At 45.9% G+C, this 20,018-nt stretch overlaps 1 protein-coding gene across 21 annotated transcripts in view; it reads left to right on the plus strand.

Annotated features, from left to right (window-relative positions):
- Positions 1–20,018, plus strand: part of EHMT1 (euchromatic histone lysine methyltransferase 1) — a 151,952-nt gene that overhangs the window by 56,421 nt on the left and 75,513 nt on the right. For 14 of the 21 annotated variants that reach the window (XM_079112741.1, XM_079112755.1, XM_079112738.1 and 11 more), the window contains 2 exons: positions 5,629–5,695; positions 13,696–14,249. In XM_079112741.1, coding sequence (XP_078968867.1) covers positions 5,671–5,695; positions 13,696–14,249 — 579 coding nt within the window. In that variant the 5' untranslated portion in view covers positions 5,629–5,670. Of the gene's footprint in view, positions 1–3,141; positions 3,246–5,628; positions 5,696–10,949; positions 11,080–13,695; positions 14,250–20,018 lie in introns of those variants that run through there. The other 7 variants (XM_079112756.1, XM_079112739.1, XM_079112744.1 and 4 more) reach the window with 4 other exon arrangements.

The following is a 20,018-nucleotide window of genomic DNA, read 5'->3' on the forward strand; positions in this document are numbered from 1 at the left end:
CCAGACAGCCGCCCAGTATTCCGGTGCGGTCACTAGGAGTCCAAGAAACTCACTGCGTGCCTCCACCTCCCACCAACCACCCGTAGCCCTGGGCAATCAATCACTCCTAGTCGAAGTGACCCTCCCCGTTCCTCCTCCTTCTCCAGATAACCCCCCGGGTGTTCAGGAGCGGTCGCTCTGAGTGGCTCTGAATCCACGTGACCCGCTGCACGGGTCCTCTGGGCAACCGCCCGGAGCTCTGGTGCGGCCACTCAAGACCAAGTGACCCACCACACTTCTCCTCCAGGCAGCCCCACTGTGTTCAGGAGCTGTCACTTTAAGTCCAAACAACTCACCACTCGCCTTCTCTGAGCAGCCGCCTGGAGCGCTAATGCAGTCACTGCGAGTCCAAACGACCCGCCGCGCGCTCCTCCTCCTCCTCCTCCTACTCCTCCGGGCAGGCCCCGGGGTTCAGAAGTGGTCTGAGTCCAAACAGCTCGCAGCGGAGCTTCTCCTCTGGCAACCGCCTGTAGCTCTGGTGCAGTCACTCCGAATCCAAGCGGCCACGTTCCTCCTCCTCCTCCTCAGGGCAGGCCCCAGTGTTCTGAGTCCACACAGCTCTCCTCGCCACTCCTCCCCTGGGCAGCCGCCGGAGCCTCCGAGTCCAGCGCTGTGCTGAGTGGCCTCCTTTACGGCGCTCACAGTTGTCCGAGTTCACTGCTCCAGCGGGGGGAGGGGTGTCTCGCCAGCAGCTCTACTTCACAAAGTTTCCTGCGTTCCGGGGACACCGTCCCATCCGGGACGCCTTCCCAATGGGTGAGGGTCACCCGGCTGCTTTGAGTTGGTCCCAAGTGTCTCAATATCTCCTCTTTTGAATCCTGAGTCCTGGAGCGACATGAAATGCAGCCACCCTCTAGGCCGCCATCTTGTCTTTTTTTTTTTTTTTTTTTTTTTTTGCAGTGCCGGGCATTGGATCTAGTGCCTTGTGCTTGACAGGCAAGCACTCTATGAACTGAGCTATCTCCCCAGCTCCTACAGTTCTCATTTCTTAACTGGAAACCAAAGTGCAGGAGCCAAGTGATGATGGGAGACCCCACAGCTGGCAGAGACACTTGCATGTGATCTAGGCCCCCACTTCCAGAGCTACACTGTGTGGTCTGTGTGACCTTGACTACACCTCTCAGAATCCCCTTGCTCCAGACTGCCAGTCTGCTCCTGCGCCATTTCCTGCACAGTGCCCCTGTCTCCTGAGGTCCAGGCTTGATTTTGTGCTTTCTCCCTGTCTAGATCTCACTTTTGTACTGCATGTTTCCAGTCCTCAGACTAACCTAGTTTTGCCTAAGAAAACTCTTATGAAAAATAACTTCAAATATGCAGAAAAGTCGAGAGGTTTGTACAGTGACCTTTGTGGAGTGTTCACCTAGGTACACTGCCTGAGATCCTCCGGATGAGCCCACACATGTGCACACATGCACAGACACATACATGCACATAGGTACATGTGCACACATGCACAACACACTTTCTTTTGGAGCCATTTGAAAGCAAATTCAGACTTCATATCACTTTGTCCTTACTTGTGCACAAGGGCATTTCTCATATAACCACAATGCAATGACAAACCTGGACATTTAGCACTGATCTAATTCTCTGCTCTCTGTATGGTAGTTGCAGTGATTTCTTTTGTGACAGTTGTATACAGCACACTGTACAAGTTGTTGTGTCTCTTTGTTCTTTATCAGTGACAGTTCTTCAGTCTTCGACTTTCATAAAGAGGCATTTTTGGAAAGTACAGACCTCCTGTTTTTTTTAAAAGGCCCTCAGTTGGAGTGTTCTGGTGTCTCTTTGTGATTGTCTGGAGATTGTGCACTGTTCAGGAAGCTGCAGAACTGATGTTGTGCAGACAGCCTGTCAAACGAGTGCTGTCTCTTTGTGCTGTGATAGTTCATGTTGACTTGTGGTTAAGGTGATGCCCACTGGGCTTCTTCTCTGCAGTTACTTTTTTTACCTTTGTAACTAAAAATACATTGAAATTATGTAAATACCCTGTTTCTTATTAAACTTGCTCCTCATAGTTTTAGAATCCATCTATGCATTGAACCTGACCCATATGATGGTAGTTGTAAAATAGTGATTTTTAAGTACCAAATTCTGTTTGCATCCACAGTTGGCATTCTAGTAGAAGAGCTCTGTGTTCATTTACTTACTACCTATTCACTTTTTTTTAATATCTATATTAGGTGGACACAATACTTTTTTTTTTAATTTTTTTATTTTTCAGTTGTAGGGCTGGGGATATAGGTCAGTGGTAAAGTGCTTGCCTTACAAGCACAAGGCCCTGGCACCACCCCAGCACCACCAAAAAAAAAAAAAAAAAAAAAATTCAGTTGTAGATGGACACGATACATTTATTTATTTATTTATTTTATGTGGTGCTGAGGACTGTGCCTCACACGTGCTAGGCGAGTGCTCTACCACTGAGCCATAACCCCAGCCCTCTGTCTATTATTTACTGTTAGTGTGGACTCAGGCTGCCATTATTATGTTAAATGGTTATACTCTGTTACTGTGATCATCCATTTTGAGGTTCAAAGTGTCCATACTTGGCCAGTGGGAACCTCTTCAGGCATTGCTGTTTCTTGTGGCACTCTTGTCATCTTTTGTGCATTTTCTTGGGCACTACTTTGTGCTTTGAACTGGACCTACACTTTTCTTGCCCCAGCCTGGAATTGGTTCTTTCTCCAGGAGCTCAGGTCTTGGAGAAAATGAATACAGAGACTGAGACTCTGTAGTTGGTCTGTCTTTTGCTGCCAAGGACTTGGTATCCCTGCAGTGATCAGAGCTCCGTTGCATGAGTTGCTAGTGAAACTGGAGTTTGAGACAAAATTAGATTCTCTGGCTCTGCTGGTGGTTGGGGTCTTTTTAAGCTCCTGATTTGTGCAGCTGAGAAGCCCATTTTAGTGTTAGAAGCTAATTCCAGCAGGGATGCCTGCAGGCATCAGCTGTGAGAGTTGTAGCTGGCAAAGCTGGATTCTTCTCCACTGTGGTCCAGTGATGTTGCTGCAGCTTTTAATGGCGGTCTGTGTCCTCTAGTGTCGCAGCAGACCCCAGCGGCTCACCACCAATTTCTTTCCAGATTCTTCTCACAAGTGTGAAGAATGAAATTCATGGAAACAATGGAAGGCAAGAGTGAAGGGAGTAGGCTTTATTTAAGCAAGACGAAAAGAGAGGGGATTCTCTCAACGCAAGAGGGGACCTGATAGCTGGTTGCCACTTAAGTGTATGACTCTAGGAGTTTATATGGCTACTGGTTAGGGGCAGTGATAAGTATTTGTGCTAATCGGATTTTTGAAAAGTATCAACACTATTGGTCAAGACCTGTGCTAAACAGGTATTGGAAAAGTACCACTGCCGTTGGTTAGTCCTTGAGTCTGAACTTTCCTGTAACCTCCATTCAGATCTGCCCCCACTTTGTGCTCCTGGCCTTCAGGGTCACGAGTAGTGACTTCCACAGGACTGAGTCTGGGACTGAGCTCCTTGCCCAATTTGAAGGTAGAGAAACCCATATAGGAAACAAAAATAAACAAAAACCCTTAATTGGGGCCCATTAACAGTCTTATCTTATTCTCCAAGGCTAAAGCCCACATCCCTGTCCTCATTCAGGTGTTAGTTAAGGCTCTTCTTGCAAAGGACAGAGGAGCAGGCCATTTAGTACTAAGAGGCCCTATTGCTGTCAAGGTTTTGTGGCTTCACCCTGAGCTGGAGGCATTCTGAGTTTAAAGTCTGCCTACAACTTGGTTCTGCTTGTGCGAGTAAGGGCGCGGAAAACATGTGAGCTGTGACAGGAACTGGGGATGGGATGGAACTTGTTAGGGTTTGGGTCTCATGTCTCATCCATGAACCTTTCCTGGTTTGGTGTCCATCCACCTCAGAAGTTCTCAACATTTTGCAGGCCACTGGCCCTTTTTCAAGGGTGATGAGAACCACGTTCCCACCCATTAGATGATATGTGGGGTCAGCCACATAGAGCATTTGAATTTCAGTTTCAGAAGGCTTTGGTCCTTCCTGCTTTCATCCTTGGCTGAGGTCCATCATTTGCCTTTTTTGTTTATTCCTGGCACTGCCATGTTCTTTGCCCTCTCCCACAGGGGTCACAGAGGACTTGCAGCTTGGTCTTTCTTTGCCCAATTCAGAGGATGTTGATTGTGCATCCTAGTTCCCAATAATTCCACCAGTGTCTGTGCCTTGTGGAAAGCAGATGTGCAAGTGGAGGTGGGGCTTGTGGAGCACCCAGACCTGTTTGCCTGGACTGGGATAGGTGCTCAGTAATAGTTGACCTTCACTTCAAGTGACAGAAGAGACAAGTGCAGACATCCATCAGGTGCCGTCACCTGTAGGTGGGAGGGCAGAATCAGCCATTACCAACAGGATTGGGCCACCTGCGGAGCTCCAGGGAAGGTGAGAGAGAACACCCTGGCATTGCACCTTGTCTTCACCTCCTCCTGGGGTATCAGGAAGTTACCAGCTCCTCTCAAGAAAGCTACTGGTGGGAGCATTTGGGAAACTCTGAGGATGCCAGGCGTTCGGCAGGATTGAGGAAGAAGGGATGTCATGGGGGTTACGGGTTTTGGGTGACAGGGTGGGGCAAGGCTGAGTTCTTGGACGCTTAAGTGGCATGAAGTGGAATTAGCAGTGGACTCAAGGTTCAGTGGGAATATTCTGGAAAATTTTCTGGTGTTATTGGAAAAAACATTCTGGAGGTTGTCAGAAGTATTTTGGGAGTTAGGCCTTTAGTGTCTGAGAGCCCAAAAGTTTCTGGAGCTCAAAGTGCAAGATAGGATGACCTTTATCCTCTGCCCCTGCTCCTGGTGTGGACAAGGCGTTTGCTGTCTCCCTGCTGCCATTGCCTCATCCTGAGAGACCTGGTTAGGAGCACTGTGTGTATTTATATTCACTTCACTGGGCAGACTGAACTTCTTGAAGGCAAGAGTTCTGTTTTAGGAAAAGTAAAACAATCTCAGGAAGCCTTGTGTCATTCACATATGCCTTGGCGTAAGAGACACTTAAACTCAACGTTCAGTGACTTCAGTGTCTTATTGCTAGCTTTTTCTTTTTGTGGTGCCAAGGGTGCTCTTCCATCTAGCTATACCCCCAACCCTTTTTGCTTTTTATTTTGAGACAGGGTCTTGTTAAGTTGCTGAGGCTGGCCTCAAACTTCTAGTCCTCCTGCCTTAGCCTCCTGAGTAGGTAGGGTTACAGACCTGATATTTTCTTGATTTAGCTATTTCTGGAATATTTTGTAAATTCTTGGACATTTGAAATATTTAGATAAATTATTGTTGGCAATAAAATGCATTTTGAAATAAGTTGTAGCATTACTATAATAGGACCAAAGCATTTCAGATTTCTAATTACGTGATACATGAACACATGCTTATTAAATGACTGCCTTAAGAACTACAGAATAAGTGGCTGTTTCCTTGGGCTGTCTTCTGAAGGCCATTCCTCTTCCTGCAGACAACTGTGCTATCCAGTCATGTGGGTGTTTGGTAGTGAGTTTTGTGATTGATTTATTTTGGAGAAGTGGTACTGGTGTATTGTGTGGTCTGCCTTTAATGCATTCAGGTTGATGGCTGTTGTTTTTTTTAGCAGGCAGTTCCGGCCAAGGGTGAGACTAAGCAGGATAGCTGCATGAAAACTGAGCTGCTGAGAGAAGGTAAGGGCTGTGCTCCCTGGGATGGGAGACAGGATTTTGCTGCCTGCACTTTTCCTGTTATCTGTCCTGGGATTCAGTGTACCTTCTAATCTCTCCCATTCCTGGATGACACACACACACACACACACACACACACACACACACAACATCTTCTAGAGAAGGAAAAAATAGTGTGAAGAACAGAAATACTGCACCTAGAAAATGAAAAGTGAGTGGTCATAAGAATGTTGTAGCATCTTTATTCATATCCAGGCCTCACCAGTAACAAACTGGAAAGACAGACTGGCACATCTGCATGGTGGAATGTTAAGCACATAGCATGGTTCATGCAACAACATGGATGAAACTTAGGCATGTTTTGTGAAGTGAAGGAAGCCACACCCCATAGGCACATGCTGTGTGTGCCAAGGGTTTCTGTCAGGATTGAGGGTTATTTTTCTGTGAGTTGACATGCTTATGTGATGTTTGCCTCTTATTCTATTTACTTCATACTTGGTTCATGATTTTAATTGTTTCTTTTAGCTATTAAACCAACTGTGCATTCCTGGAATATATCCCATTTGTTCATATTTTTTAATCCCATCTCACCATCCCCTCAGCCACCCTCCACCCCCCATTCAGTTTGCTAGTCTTTTGCTGAGGTTTTAGGGTTCGTATCATAAGAGATATTTGTCTGACAAGATGGCAGTAGCACACACCTCTAATCCCAGTGACTTGGGAGGCCGAGGCAGGAGATGCCAAGTTCAAGAACAGCCTCACCAATTTAGGGAGACCCTGTCTCAAAATAGAAAATAAAAGGGACTGGAGATGTAGCTCAGTGGTAGAGTGTCTCTGAGTTCAATCTCCACGCAAAACAAAAAAGATATTGTCCAGTGAGGTGTCTCTCTGGTGGTGTATCAGAGTAATGTTGCCTCACAGTACGTTGTAGAGAGTTCTCTCTTTAATTTTTGGAGGCGTTTGTGAAAAGTTAATAATTATTCTTTGAATGTTTGGTAGAATTTACCAGTGGAGGCATCTGGTCTTGATCTTTCCTTTTTGGAAGTTTTTATCTCTAATAGAATTTTTGTCTTCTTAGAGTTTTATTCATATTTTCTGTTTCTTCTTTTGTTGGTTTTGGTAGTTGGGACTATGCCCATTTTAGCTACATATACATTTAAGACTGTTCTATCTTTGTAATGAACTTACCCCTTTATTACCAGGTGTGTCTTTCTTCATCCCTGCTAGTACCTCACTGTCTGAAATCTGCTCGGTTTAATAGGTCTGAGGTCTTTCCAGCTTTCTTTGCCTAAGAATTGTATGGCATATTTTTCCTCATGATTTTACATTCCACCTATCTGTGTGGTAGTCATTTTCTATCTAGTGTCATTGCCCAGCCAACTGAAGGAGTTGGATCAACATTGCTGTGGCTTTTGTGTTGGTGATTAATCTTCTCAGTTTGTCTGACTGTATTGTGTTGAAGGATGTTGTACTGGGTATGGAATTCTAGGTTTGTTAGTCACTGTGGCCAAAGTACCTGACACGAACAATGTAAAGGAGGAAGAGTTTATTTGGGCTCATAGTTTCAGAGGTTCAGTCCATGGTTGATCAACTCCATAGCTCTGGGCCTGAAGTGAGACAGAACATCATGGCAGAAGGATGTGGAGGAAGAAAGCAGCTCAGGATATGATGGCCAGGAAGCAGAGAGAGCTCTGCTCACCAGAGACGAAATGTAAACCCCAAAGGCACACCCCCAGTGACTTGCTTCCTCCAGTAACACCTTGTCTGCTTATAGTTACCACACAGTTAATCCCTATCAGTGAATTAATCCACTGTTTTGAACCAGAAATCGGTAACTGTGTTTATCTTTTTCTCGGTTTGTAATGTGTCTTTTCTTCCCTGGCTGTTTTCAGATTTTCTATCTCTGATTTTTGGCAATTGAGTTATGTTGTACATTGGTTTGGTATGTTTTGTTTATGTTGCTAGAAGTTTGTTCACTTTCTTGGTACTTTTTGTTAAGTTTGGAAGTACTTGACTGGAGTGTTTGTTTTGGCTGTTACTTCTTCAAATGTGATTTTGCTTCTTCCCTTGTTTTGCCCTCTCCAAGTACTTGCGCTTGGGCTTCATGTCATCCCACCTGTCAGGCAGGCTCCACCCAGTCACTTTCACCTTTCAGTGCTTAATTTTACATAGACTCTAAGGATGGGATGCGTCTGAGTGCTTCATCTTTCCTCTGTCTGATCTGCTGGTGGGCTCATGGCTGATAGTCTCCCTTCAGACTGGCCATCTTTCACTCTAGGGGTGCTTTGTGGGGTGGATGTAGAGGGTACTTGTGACTTGTCCTTCTCTGTGTGTTTCCCTTTAAGCGTGTCACCCATCGTCTCTGGGTACTTGGATGATTGACTTCATTCTGGACTTCTGTGTTTTCTTGCATGTCTGATAGTTCTGATGGGCTGGTAGATACTTGGGTGGTGTTGCTGGATTGAATATGTTGTCTAGATATCTGTATTAAAGAGAGGACTGTTGCGTTTTCCCAAGGTACTCAATTTATTAACTTGGAAAATTTGGCCTCTTGTTGGTTTGTTACTAGTCCTTTTTAGCTTGAAATACATTAACTTTAAATCCAGAGACTGGTTTGTTGCTCTTGACTTGAGGTCTTTGCCAAATGCCTGTGTGATTTCTGAGAATTCTTTTCACCTGGTAGACTTCTCTCATTTGACTCAAGAAGGATTCAATATGGAGTCTTTTGACTCATGAACAAGGTATATTTCTCCATTTATTTAGTTTTTTATTAGTTTTTTATAACTTATCTTTCAGTATGCAGGTCTTGTGTATCTAATTATTTCATGTGTTCTTATGCTGTTTAAAATTTTACTTACCTAATGGCTCATAACTTGTATGCAGACAGGTAGTTTATCTTTAGTTGCTGAACTTTATTTTGAGATAATTGCAGATTCCTGCGTGAGAGGTACTGCGGAGCGATCCTGTGTATCCTTCACGTTGTCTCCACTGATGACGGCATCTTGCAGAACTGCACACGGTGTCACAGCCAGGCTTTTTATATCAGTACAATGCACCAGACTTACTCAGATTTCCCATTGGTTTGCACCCACCTCCTGCCCCTTCTATCTTTCATTGAATCCAGGAGCACTCTCCCATTGAGCTATATGTCCAGCCCTTTTTATTTAATTTTGATTTTGAGGCAGGGCCTCACTAAATAATTGAGGTTGATCCTCCTGCTTAAGCCTCCTGAGCCTCTGGGATCACCGGTGTGGCTACAATACCTGCCTTAGGTCTCCCACTGTCTCTTGTACTCCTTTGTGTATTTGCTTCTGTGTTTGTCATGTCTATCCAGGACCACAGGGCGGTGTAGAGCATTCCCACCAGGAGCTCTTCCTCTTCGCCCTTTGTAATTGGACACCTCCCATTCTGTAGCTTTTTGCTGCCCGCTGTCATCCACAAATCTGTTCTCCATTTCTGTGGTTTTGCCATTTCAGAATGCTGTATAAGTGGTTTCATATGCTTGGTAACCTTTCGAGGTTGCCTGTTTTCACTTAGCACGATTCCCTGGGGTCCATTCGAGCTTTGTTGTCTGCCAGTTTGTTGCTCTGTGTTCCTCAGCCGTGTCCGTGTGTGGATTCCCACGATTCGTTTGACCGTGTACATGGAGGACATCTGGGCTGCTCTGTCATCTTGTTTTGATGGCACTGCTGCAGACAATTCCTGACACGCCATCCCTGGGTCTCGAGCTCAGGACGGGGGCTCTTGTGGGTCAGGGCACGTTTTGCTGTCTTCCTAGCTTTGGCATTACCAGTGTCAGTGTGAGGGCCCCAGTTCTCTGCACATTTGCTGATTTTTGTTGTTGTTGTGGATTAGATTTGCTACTTAGTTTTGAGAGTTCTTTGTATGTTCCAGGTACTAGTCCTTTGCCAGGTATGTGGCCAGTGAACCTTTCCTCCCCTCCTGTGGATGTCTTTTCCTGGGCTTTAAATTTTGGTCAAATCTGATTTGTTGGTTTTTTTCTTTTTTGGATTATGTTTCTGTGTCAAGGCACTAGCCCTGGGTCCCAAAGATTTTTTTCTTAAATCTTGTGTTTTTTGGTGTAAATTTACATTTCATTTGGAGTTAATTTTTTTAAGGTGTGAGGTTTAGGCCGAGTTCATTTCTATAATCTGTCTTATGTTTTGTGGTCAGTCTAAGCTCAGTCCTTGGTGCTGGAGGCCTTTTTACAGGCCTATGGAATCTTCTGCATGTGGGGTCCTGTCACCCAAGCCCTGCTGCTGCTGCTTTCTGACCTGCATGGCTTGCTTCTGTTGTCTGCTAACCTTGCCAGAATCTTCGGGGGGATGTTGAGTGGGAGCCGTGAGCACAGAGAGCCTTGCTGAAGAGGCTGGCTGTGGGTTTATTGAAGCCCTTGGCCAGCTGGAGGGAGCTTCCTTTTATTTCTGCTGTGCTTAATTTTTATCAGAAATTATGGTGTTTCCCTGGATCTCTTAAGGTGATTTTGTTTTAGTTTTCTCAGTACAGTAAATTACATTGATGATTTATTTGACTGTTAAACTAACCAATCCTGCCTTCCTGGAATAAACTCTACGTCACTGGATATATTATCTTTTAAAATGTGTTTTTGGTTTTGGTTCACTAGACATTTATTTAGAATGTTTATATGTATGTCCATTAAGAATATTGGCCTGGGGCTGGGGAGATAGCTCAGTTGGTAGAATGCTTGCCTTGCAAGCACAGGCCCTGGGTTCAATCCCCAGCACCGTAAAAAAAAAAAAGAATATTGGCCTGTGGGTTTCTTGTGTTATGCCTCTGTCTGATTTTGGTATCAGGGTAATACTGACCTTAGAGAATAGATTTTAGTAATCTCGTTTCTTGACAGTAAAAACCAGCTCTTAGTTGTGTTTACTCCCTCTGTTGTCTGCCTTCTCTCTCCGCAGTTCGTACAGTGGTTTGTGCTGTTTTCTTCCTCTGCTTCCTTTGATTTGGCCTCCCCCTTTCCCTGGTTCCAAGAGCTCTGTGCTGAGTCTTGCCCCTCCCTCCCACACAGGGCTCAGGACATGCTTCCTGGGGAGCTTCTTGAGCAGCATTCTTCACACCCTGAGAGCTGTGTTTGCATTTTGTGTCAATTCAGGATACATTGTAATTTCCTTTTTGGTTTATTCTTTGTCTCATTGAAAGTGTGTTTTAGTTTAATTTCTAGTTTTCAAAGAGTTGGAGATTTTATCAGAGTTTGTTGTTGTTGTTACTGATTTTCAACTTCATTCCTTTGCAGTCAAAGCATACTTAATCTTACTTCAGTCACTTGAAGTTAGTGGAGGCTCACCTCCACCCTCTCAATGAGTGTGCATGTGCTGGGTGCTGAGTCCTGCCTGGGCCAGGCTGCTCCTGCTGCTGACTGGCAGGTGAGCCTTCTGAGCCCTGCTGAGGAGGCTCTGGGCTGTGGGAATCTGGGACTACAGGTGTGGACTGTTTGCCCTAGCAGTTCCAGCTGTGTTCCATTCTTGCACTTTGACATTCTTTTGTTGTCCTCACTGTCTCCATGGAATGGTGTTCTGTGTCCTTGTTATACTTCTTGCTCTGTAACCTACTTTGATATTAAAATAGCCACTCCAACCTTTTATAAATTCACTTTTGCATGCCTTTCCCGTTTCTTTAATTTCCGTTTCCTATTTTATTTAATGTGCATTGTAGGGATGTTGTTCGCTATGCAACTTCTAGTCTACTTGGACCACCTCTGCCTGTGAGTTTGTCTATTAAGCCATTTACATACATATGAGCATTTTAAAAAGTTTTCAGTGTATTTCCTCTTTATATTATTTGCTCTTTTCCTGTTAGAGTTTCTGCCTCTTCTTGTTTGATTAAATCAGTTACTTAACATCATAATATTAACCCCTTGCTAGTTTTATACATTACAAGGGTATTATTACCCATTGCTTAACCCTGCCTACTTATGTTCCTTGTAGAACAAAAATGTGAAATTCCAATGTAGTCATGTCTTTTTCTTGTCATTATTTATGCTTTTTTTTTTTTTTTTTTTTTTTAATGAATTTTCCCCTGCCCTAGGCCATTCTGTTCTTCCGTATCTTCCTCTCTGAACTTGAAGATCTTCAGAGCATCCGGGACAGTGTTTCCACACTTCACATGCAGAAGGCTGCACAGGGTTGCAGGGTGTGAACTTCAGCCTTGAGGCTGGGCATGGGGTCTGGGAGGCGACTTCTTCCTCAGCGCTCAGCCTCGGCTGCCTGGTCTGCCCTCGCCGGGGGGTTTACACAGGCTGTGTGCAAGTACCTGTGACAGGAGCTCGCGTGGTTTTCCTTAGCCTCCTTCTCATGGCACACTTTGCTGTGTGTGTGGGATCTATTCTTCTCGAGGCTTTCCAGGTTCAGGTCATAGAATCCCTCAATGTTCTAACTAGAATTCTTATGAGAATGTTGCACATTTATTAATTTAACTGACAACTTAGTAAGTTTGTCATCCCATTCCAGCATGAAAGGCCCTGTATTTAATTTTTTTCTCCACCTAGCCTTTAATTAATCTTGGATTTTTTAATACCTATGTAGTTTTTTCCTGCTTTTGTGAATAATATCTTATTTAATTTTTTTTTTCTTTTTAGTTGTTAATGGACCTTTATTTTATTTATTTATGTGGGGTGCTGAGAATTGAACCTGGTACTTCACACATGCCAGGCAAGCACTCTACCACTGAGCCACAATCTCAGCCCTAATATCTTATTTTTTAACTTGTATTTTCTAGTTAATATTGGTATAGAGAATGACTTTGATCTTTTTTAACCTGAGATTTGTTTTGCAGTTTGGGGATGGAAGGCAGGGCTTTGTGCTTGCTAAGCAGGTGTTCTACTATGGAGTTACATCCCCAGCCCTGTGACTTGATTTTGAATTCAGCCTTCTGGCTTTGTTCTTATGTTTTGATCACAGGTGGATTCTGTTTTTCAGTAGATGACAGCATGTCAGGTGCAGATGAGAGCATTTTGTCCCTTTGTCACGAGTCCTCACACTTTTCTTTCTTCTGTTTCAGTGTCACCCAATACTACCTGTTTTGTTTAGCACTAGTAGTTTTAATGGATATTCATATAGTGTTTCTGGGCTTATGTGCGATTAATTTAACCTTTCTCAGTGAAGGTATGTTGCTGCAGTTTGGGATATAGTCTTCTCCAAGTTAAGAAAGTTTCTACCTATTCTCTTTTGCTATGCATTAAAAAACTTTGAATTGCTCTTTGTTCTTCAGAAAGTATTTGTTATTTATTGCACAAGTATCATGTACTAGGACCTGTTTATGTGCCCAGGTTACAATAATGAACAGATCTTGCTGTCATAGAACTCAGGGGTAGAAGGAAGAAGGCCAATATGAGCAGTAGAGAATGTTAGCATAAAACATAAAACTAACATAAAACTGTCACTGAAATCCTTCCATTTCACTTACAAACTAACACTTAAATTCAAACAGGTTTAACAGCATGTTAAGTGGTAGCTGTGAAGAGTCCAGCCAAGAGCAGGGTGGCCTAGGTGGAGCCTTGACCTGGCCTAGCCTTTTCCTGCCTCCATGGCTGCCATCATGAGTTTTCCGCCTCAACTCACAGTCTTCTGATGTGAGTGCATTTCTTGTTTCTGAGTGTCCTGGTTGTGACTGCTGGAACTGTCAGAGATTGGGCCCCCCCAGAGCAGGGTGCACAGACAGGGGTGTGCTGAAAGCTGACCCTCCTTTGGGCCTGTTTTCTTGCTTATTTGTGTATAGCTGCTTCTGGAGCCTTGTTGATGTCTCCAGACAATACTTAGGTTTCTCGTGAAGTGGTGATTCCTTACACTTCCGGAAGATCCTGCTGGGAAGCAATCTCTTGTTAAATCTATTTGAATTTAAGTGTTAGTTGGTAGGTGAAATGGAAGGATTTCAGTGGACAGTTTTATGTTAGCCAGTCAGAAGCATTGTAACCTGTGCCGGTGGTGTGGTGTGGGAGGGCGGGTACCAGCAGTCAGTGATGCTCCTTTCTGCTCTGTTCACAGACATCCCTATGGCTGCTGATGAAGGTTCTGCAGAAAAGCAGGCAGGAGAGGCCTCCATGGCTGCGGATGGTGAAACCAATGGGTCTTGTGACAATGGTGATACCAGTCACCCAAACGCAGCCAGACACACTCAGGAGAGCACAAGAGCCAGCCCACAGGAAAGTTCCAACAGAGCAACACGAATAGCGGAAAATGGGGTTTCAGAAAGAGAAACAGAAGTGGGGAAGCAGAACCATGTCACAGCTGACGACTTCATGCAGACTTCTGTCATTGGCAGCAATGGATACTTCTTAAATAAATCGACCCTGCAGGGGCAGCCCTTGAGGACTCCCAACACTCTGGCCTCCTCGCTTCCCGGCCATGCTGCAAAAACCCTTCCTGGAGGGACTGGCAAAAGCAGGACTCTAGGTGCATTTCCGCAGACACCAGCGGCAGCGCCAGCCATTCCTGGGGAAGGAAGTGCAGACACAGAGGACAGGAAGCCCACGGCCCCTGGAGCGGATGTCAAGGTTCACAGGGCACGCAAGACCATGCCGAAGTCTGTCCTGGGCCTGGTAATTTTGTGCCTTCTCTTGCTGTTTCCCTTATGTCTGCCTTCTCCTGTGTTAACGATGATGAGTGGACTCCTGTGCATTCAAGAGAAAAGCCAGTAGATGGCAGTGGTCATTTGGCACTATCTTCAGGCCCACTAACAGCTAGGGGTGCACGATGCCTCTGCAATGGTAATCTGGTAGGGTGTCATAGGTAGGCCTGTGAACTGTTAGGGGTCTTGCTGATGCCTCTGTGCATGAACAGCAAGGCCAGATGGCACTGTCTCTGCCTTCTTTTGGGGCTTTGCTCTGCCTAGAGGGGTCTCCTGGCCTCATGTGAAGATGTGCCGAGACTTTCAAGGAGTCAACTTTTCCTTCTGCTGTGGGTCTGGATGCTTTCGTTCCAGCTCAGGAGAACTCGGAACCCACTGTCTGAGAAGTGAGAGGAAGAGAAGTTGGTCAGGACCATGGTGTGACTGAAGTGTAGGCACACAGGGCTGCATTGAGATGTGCCTGGCTCATGCTTGCCTTGAGAGCCGAGTCCTACATCCTGAACGTTTGAGCACAGGCAGTACTTACTGAAGCTTGACCCCCACCGTGCTGGCCTTTTGCTTACCCCCATGTCTCACGTGGGGTGTGCCTGATAAATTTCTTCCAAATGTCTACAGTGCTCTTTGCTCTTTGATGAGTTTTGCTCTTTGGTGTTTGCTCTTGTCTGGGAATGGATTCTGGGTTTATGATCACATTCCCTCAGAACTTCTGGTGTTTGGCATTGTTGCTGGCATTCTGAAATTGTCTTGTCCTTCATGTGTAGACCATGTGCTGTTTCCTCTGCAGCCCTTAGGACTCCACATCAGGGGCCTTCTCTTGAGGGCCCTGCCAGTCTGAGGAATTGTGTCAACAGCACCAGGAAAACGCATGTATGATTTTCTTTCCATCTCTTCCATAGAGCTCCTTTTAGGTGTTAGGTGAAGCTTGGGTCTTCTTTCTCCGTGGACAGTGCTCAGCCTGCTTTTTGCTTCTGGCATTGTTCTTTGCCCTTCACATTCTTTTCATTCCATACATCTCTGTGCCTTTTTTTTTTTTTTTTTGTACTGGGGATTTTTTTGGGACAGGGACACTTAACCACTGAATCACACCCCCAGCCCTTTTCTGTATTTTATTTAGAGACAGGATCTCACTGAGTTGCTTAGTGCCTTGCTGAGTTGCTGAGGCTGACTCTGAATTTGCAATCCTCCTCCCTCAAGCCTCAGCCCTCTGAGCCCCTGGGATTACAGGCATGTATCACCACGCCTGGCTGTATGTGCTTTATTTTGACATTTTAAAAAATATCCAGTATTTTTGACTAATCTTTAATCTAGAAAATCTCTTCTGCCTCAGATTCCATCTTATCCTTCAGAAGACATTGACTCTAGTTTTTCATGGTTTCTGTCACAAATTCTGATCCTCAGTGGAGCTCTGTGGGGCAGGCAGCTCTTGCTCTTGATGGTCTTCTTCAGTGCTGCCTTCTTCCCCAGGGTATGCTCGTGTTGGCTTCTGTGGCCCTGGACCAGCCTGGCGGAGTACTGCATGGTTCTGTGGTTGTGGCGGCCATGGGGCAGTGTGGAGGGGCACTGCTAACCACACACCTGCAGGCGGGTTCTGTAGCCACCAGGTTCTGCCCTCTCTTGGCAGCATGCTGGTGCCTCCTGATACAATACCCACCAGATGCCCTGGCCCAGGGGCTCCCCAGTTCCCATTGGCTGGCTTGACATAGCTCTCGCCTTGCACCATTTTCTTTGTATGTTGTCAGAACTTGAGAATATTTAAAAATAGTTTTAGATTCACAGGAAGCTGCAAAAATAGTACAGAGATGTGCCAGGCACCCTTTGCCCAGTTTTCCTCAGTGATAATATCTTACATACTGGAATGCAGTGTCATAACTGGGGTACTGACAGATATCCACAGATCTTACTCAGTTTTACCATAACTTTGATGTGCATGTGTGTGCACGCAGATGTGCACAGCCATCACAGTCAAGGTCCCTGATCCCTGGCACTCTCTAGTTCATTCTCCATTTCTATGATTCTGGTATTTCAGGTGTTCAGTATGTACAGTGTATGACCTTTGAGGGGCTCTTTGCATTCAGCATAATTTTCTTGAGATCATCTAGATTGTGTCAGGAACCTGCTCCTTCTTCGGCTGCCCAGCTGTCCATGATGTGAATAGTTGCAGTCTAGCCTCTCACAGTTAAAGGACTTGGACATTTTTAGTTTGGTGTTATTAAAGCTGCTCTGAGCATTTATGTATATGTTTTTGTTTGCACGTACATTTTCATCTTTCTCGGTTCAATGTCCAGGAGTAGAGTTGCTGGTTGCATGTTGATTGAATGTTCAGTTTTTCATTTCCTCTTTTTGGTGCTGGGGATTGAACCCAAGGCCTTGCACATGCTGGGCAAGTGCTCTACCACTGAGCCACACCCCCAGCCCCTTGGATGTTCAGTTTTATAAAGAACTTACAAACCATCCCTTTTCTCAAGTGGCTGCAGTTTGCATTCCTAGCTCATGGGAACCTTTCTGTTTCTTACATCCTTGCCCAGTACTTGGTGCTGTGCGGCTACTGTTTTGGTCATCTGATGGGGTGTGGTGGCATCTTTTCCTGATTTTCCTCAAATGTCCTCATGCCTGTGATGTGGGACATTTCCTCAGTGCTCACTTGCCAGCTCTGCCATTGCTGGTGAAATGTCTCTTGTACCATTTTCCCCTTTTTACTATTGATTGAGGTTTTTTCCCTGGGTATGAGTCCTTTGTCTGAGGTGTTTGCAGATTTGTTTTCCCACCTGAAGCTTATCTTCTTCCTCTTGAAGGATCTTTCCCAGAGCAGAAGCTTTTCATTTAGATGAAGTCCACTTTGTTAGTTTGCTTTCCTGCACTGCCCTTTTGATGTCATGCCTAAACTCTTAGCCTAGCCTAGATCTTGGAGATTCCTCTCCTAACTGAACTGTGTGCATCCCAGGAGGCATCACTATGGCATACCCTTCGTTTTCTCCTCTGGGTCTGTGCTTCCAACTCCATGCCTTCCTCACACACCCACTGTTTGTCTCTAGGTGCAGGGAGGGAGGTGGTCCTTTTCTTTCTGCCACTGTACCAGGGGAAGTTCTTAGTAATGATGCAAATTAGTGTTGAGTTGCAGCTGCAATGAAATACCCAGCTGTAAGAATTGATTGGCTGGGGCAGAAACTTGAGCAGTAAAGGCTGGGAGGGGAAAGCCAGGTGGCAGAGTACAGGGTGGGCTGCACCCTGCAAGGACACAGCCCATGTGCTCCGTCTCCTGGTGCAGCAGGTCTCCTCTTCTCTCGTGGTTCTGCCTTCTGAGACACTGCAGCTGTGAGCAGGATCTGATTACCACCAGCTTCAGGGGTTCTCAATTTTATTTTTTAGATTTTTAAAAACTACCTCTGAAATGAAAGAATAGGTTTTGTACCTAAGTGAGAATTAGCCTCATGTGGCTTGCCTCCTCTTGAGGTCTCATTTTATGTGTAAATTAAGACCACACAGTGCTGTGAGTGCTGAGCTGAGGTATTTTACTGCTGAGTGCTGTGCAGACTGCATGGCAGTATGTAGGTGACAGCAGGAGCAGGAGCTAGGTTCTGAGTCTTAATGGTTACTCCCCGGTGTGTCTGAGAAGGGCCTAGACAGCACTGTACAGAGGGTGGGTTAGAGGGTGGAGGCCACAGAAGGAACTGCCAAATTCGAATTGTGCCTTGGAGGAGAGAAGGGAGAGTTAATCCTTGGGGAAAGGAAAGGCACTCCGGAGTGGAGGTGCGGAGGTGCCATCTGCAGCGGATCAGGGGCCGTCACTGGCAATGTAGCACACAGGATGGTGAACTGGGTCCGTCTCCCCTGGGGGAAGCAACAGGAAGCTGTATAGAACTGTGGTCCTGAGAACTGGAGTCCAGGGTAGGTTTCTGTCTTGGTTGGCTTTCTGTTCCATCACTGGATACCGCACATGGCATGGTTTATAAAGGGCAGAGGTTTTTTTCAGCTCTCAGGTCCAGAGGCTTGGAGGTCTGAGAGCATGGCGCCAGCATCTGGTGAGGGCTTCTTGCTTCATTATCACATGGCGAGGAGAGCAAGTCTGCCAGCTCAGGTCTCTCTTCTTCCATCACATGGCTCTTCCCTTGCGGCCTCATCCCATCCTAGTTATCTCCTACTGGGCCTTACCTCCAGGTGAATTTGGGGATTAAGTTTCTAACATATGACCTTTGGGGGGACACATTCAGGCCAATGCAGGTTCCTAGCTGGGTGGTCAGTGAGATCAAGTCCTATGACCTGTGTTTTGGACATCCGTTTCCTTGTGGACTGAGGAAAGAAGGGCTGTCTCTGAGAAGCTTTCTAGGTGCCTTGCCAGCAGCAGGGTGTGTGAGAGAGACAAAGAGTACAAGATAGCGACTCGTGTGAGACAGACAGACAGAAAAGTGCACGTGAGACATGGTGTGAGAGGGGGTTAGAGGTAGAGCCACACAGCCTGGGCAAGAGCACAGAGCACACCCTCCCCAACCTGGCACAGGACTCCTTTCTCACTGGTCAGCTGTGCAATTTGTTGTTCCATTTGGAACTCTCCTCTTGGTCTGCCTGCCTCACTTGTGACCTCAAGAAGCATGTTCTTTAAAAAAGAAAAAAAAGAAGCATGTTCTCACCGTCAGTGTGGAGCTCAGCCATCATCAAGTGCTTTGAATTACAGTTATTTCTGACATGGGCCTCCTCTCCCTTGTCTCACTGCCAAGAGATGGGGATGCTTTGTCTTTTAAGGGAGGGGTCAAAAACACACACCATCGACCACTGTAAATGCACAACCTGGTGGCAGTAAGCCCACTCACACTTCTGCACAGCCTTCACCACCATCCACTCTTTACATTGTGTCCCCATGCAACGCTAATCCCCCTTCCCCTCCCCAGCCACCAGCACCCCCGCATTCTACTTTCTGTGATTTCAGCTGCTCCAGGGAAGGGAGGCCACGGGAGTGGAGTCACACGGTACTCGTCCTCTGGTGCCTGATGCCTTGAGTTCATCCACCCCGCAGCACGCTGCACAGCACCCTTCCTTGGTGAGGCTGACCAGCCTTCCACCCTGTGGATGGGCCACACTCTGCTGCTCCCTTCACCCACCAAAGGGCGCTGTGGCTGCTTCCACCTTTTGGCTCTTGTGATAATGCTGTCTTCAGTTCCTTTGGGTACACCCAGAGTGAAACTGTGAATCACGTGGTAATTCTACATTTAGTTTTTCCACAGAGGCTGTGTGGCTTTTCGCTCCCAGCAACAGCGCACACGCTCTCCAACACCCGCTCTTCTGGTGTCTTGCTTGGACGGGAGCCGTTCTGGTGGGTGGAGGTGGCATCTCCTGGTAGTCTTGGTTTTCATTTCCCTCATGAGTAGTCACGTTGAGCATCTCTTTCTGCCTATTGGCCGTTTGCATATCTTCTTGAAGAGATGTCTGCCCAAGCCCTTTGCCCATTTTTAAGTCAGGTTGTTTGCTCTTTTGTCGCTGTTGAGTTGCAGGGCTTCTTTATATAATCTGGAGAGTAGTCCTTATTGGACGTGACGTTACACATCATCCCACCCATTCTGTGGAATGGCCTTTTACTGTCAGTAGTAGTAAAAGGACCCAATCAATGATAGGCAATTGCCTTCTGACACGTGAAACTTCTTTAATTCTCACAAAGTGCAACCTGTCTGGTCTGAAGCTGCCTGTGCTCTTGGCGTCACATCCAAGAAGTCACTGCCAGATCCCATGCTGCAAAGCTGTCCCTCGTCGT

This window comes from Sciurus vulgaris (genome assembly GCF_902686455.1).
Source record: "Sciurus vulgaris genome assembly, chromosome: 15".
In the NCBI taxonomy this organism is placed as follows: domain Eukaryota; kingdom Metazoa; phylum Chordata; class Mammalia; order Rodentia; family Sciuridae; genus Sciurus; species Sciurus vulgaris.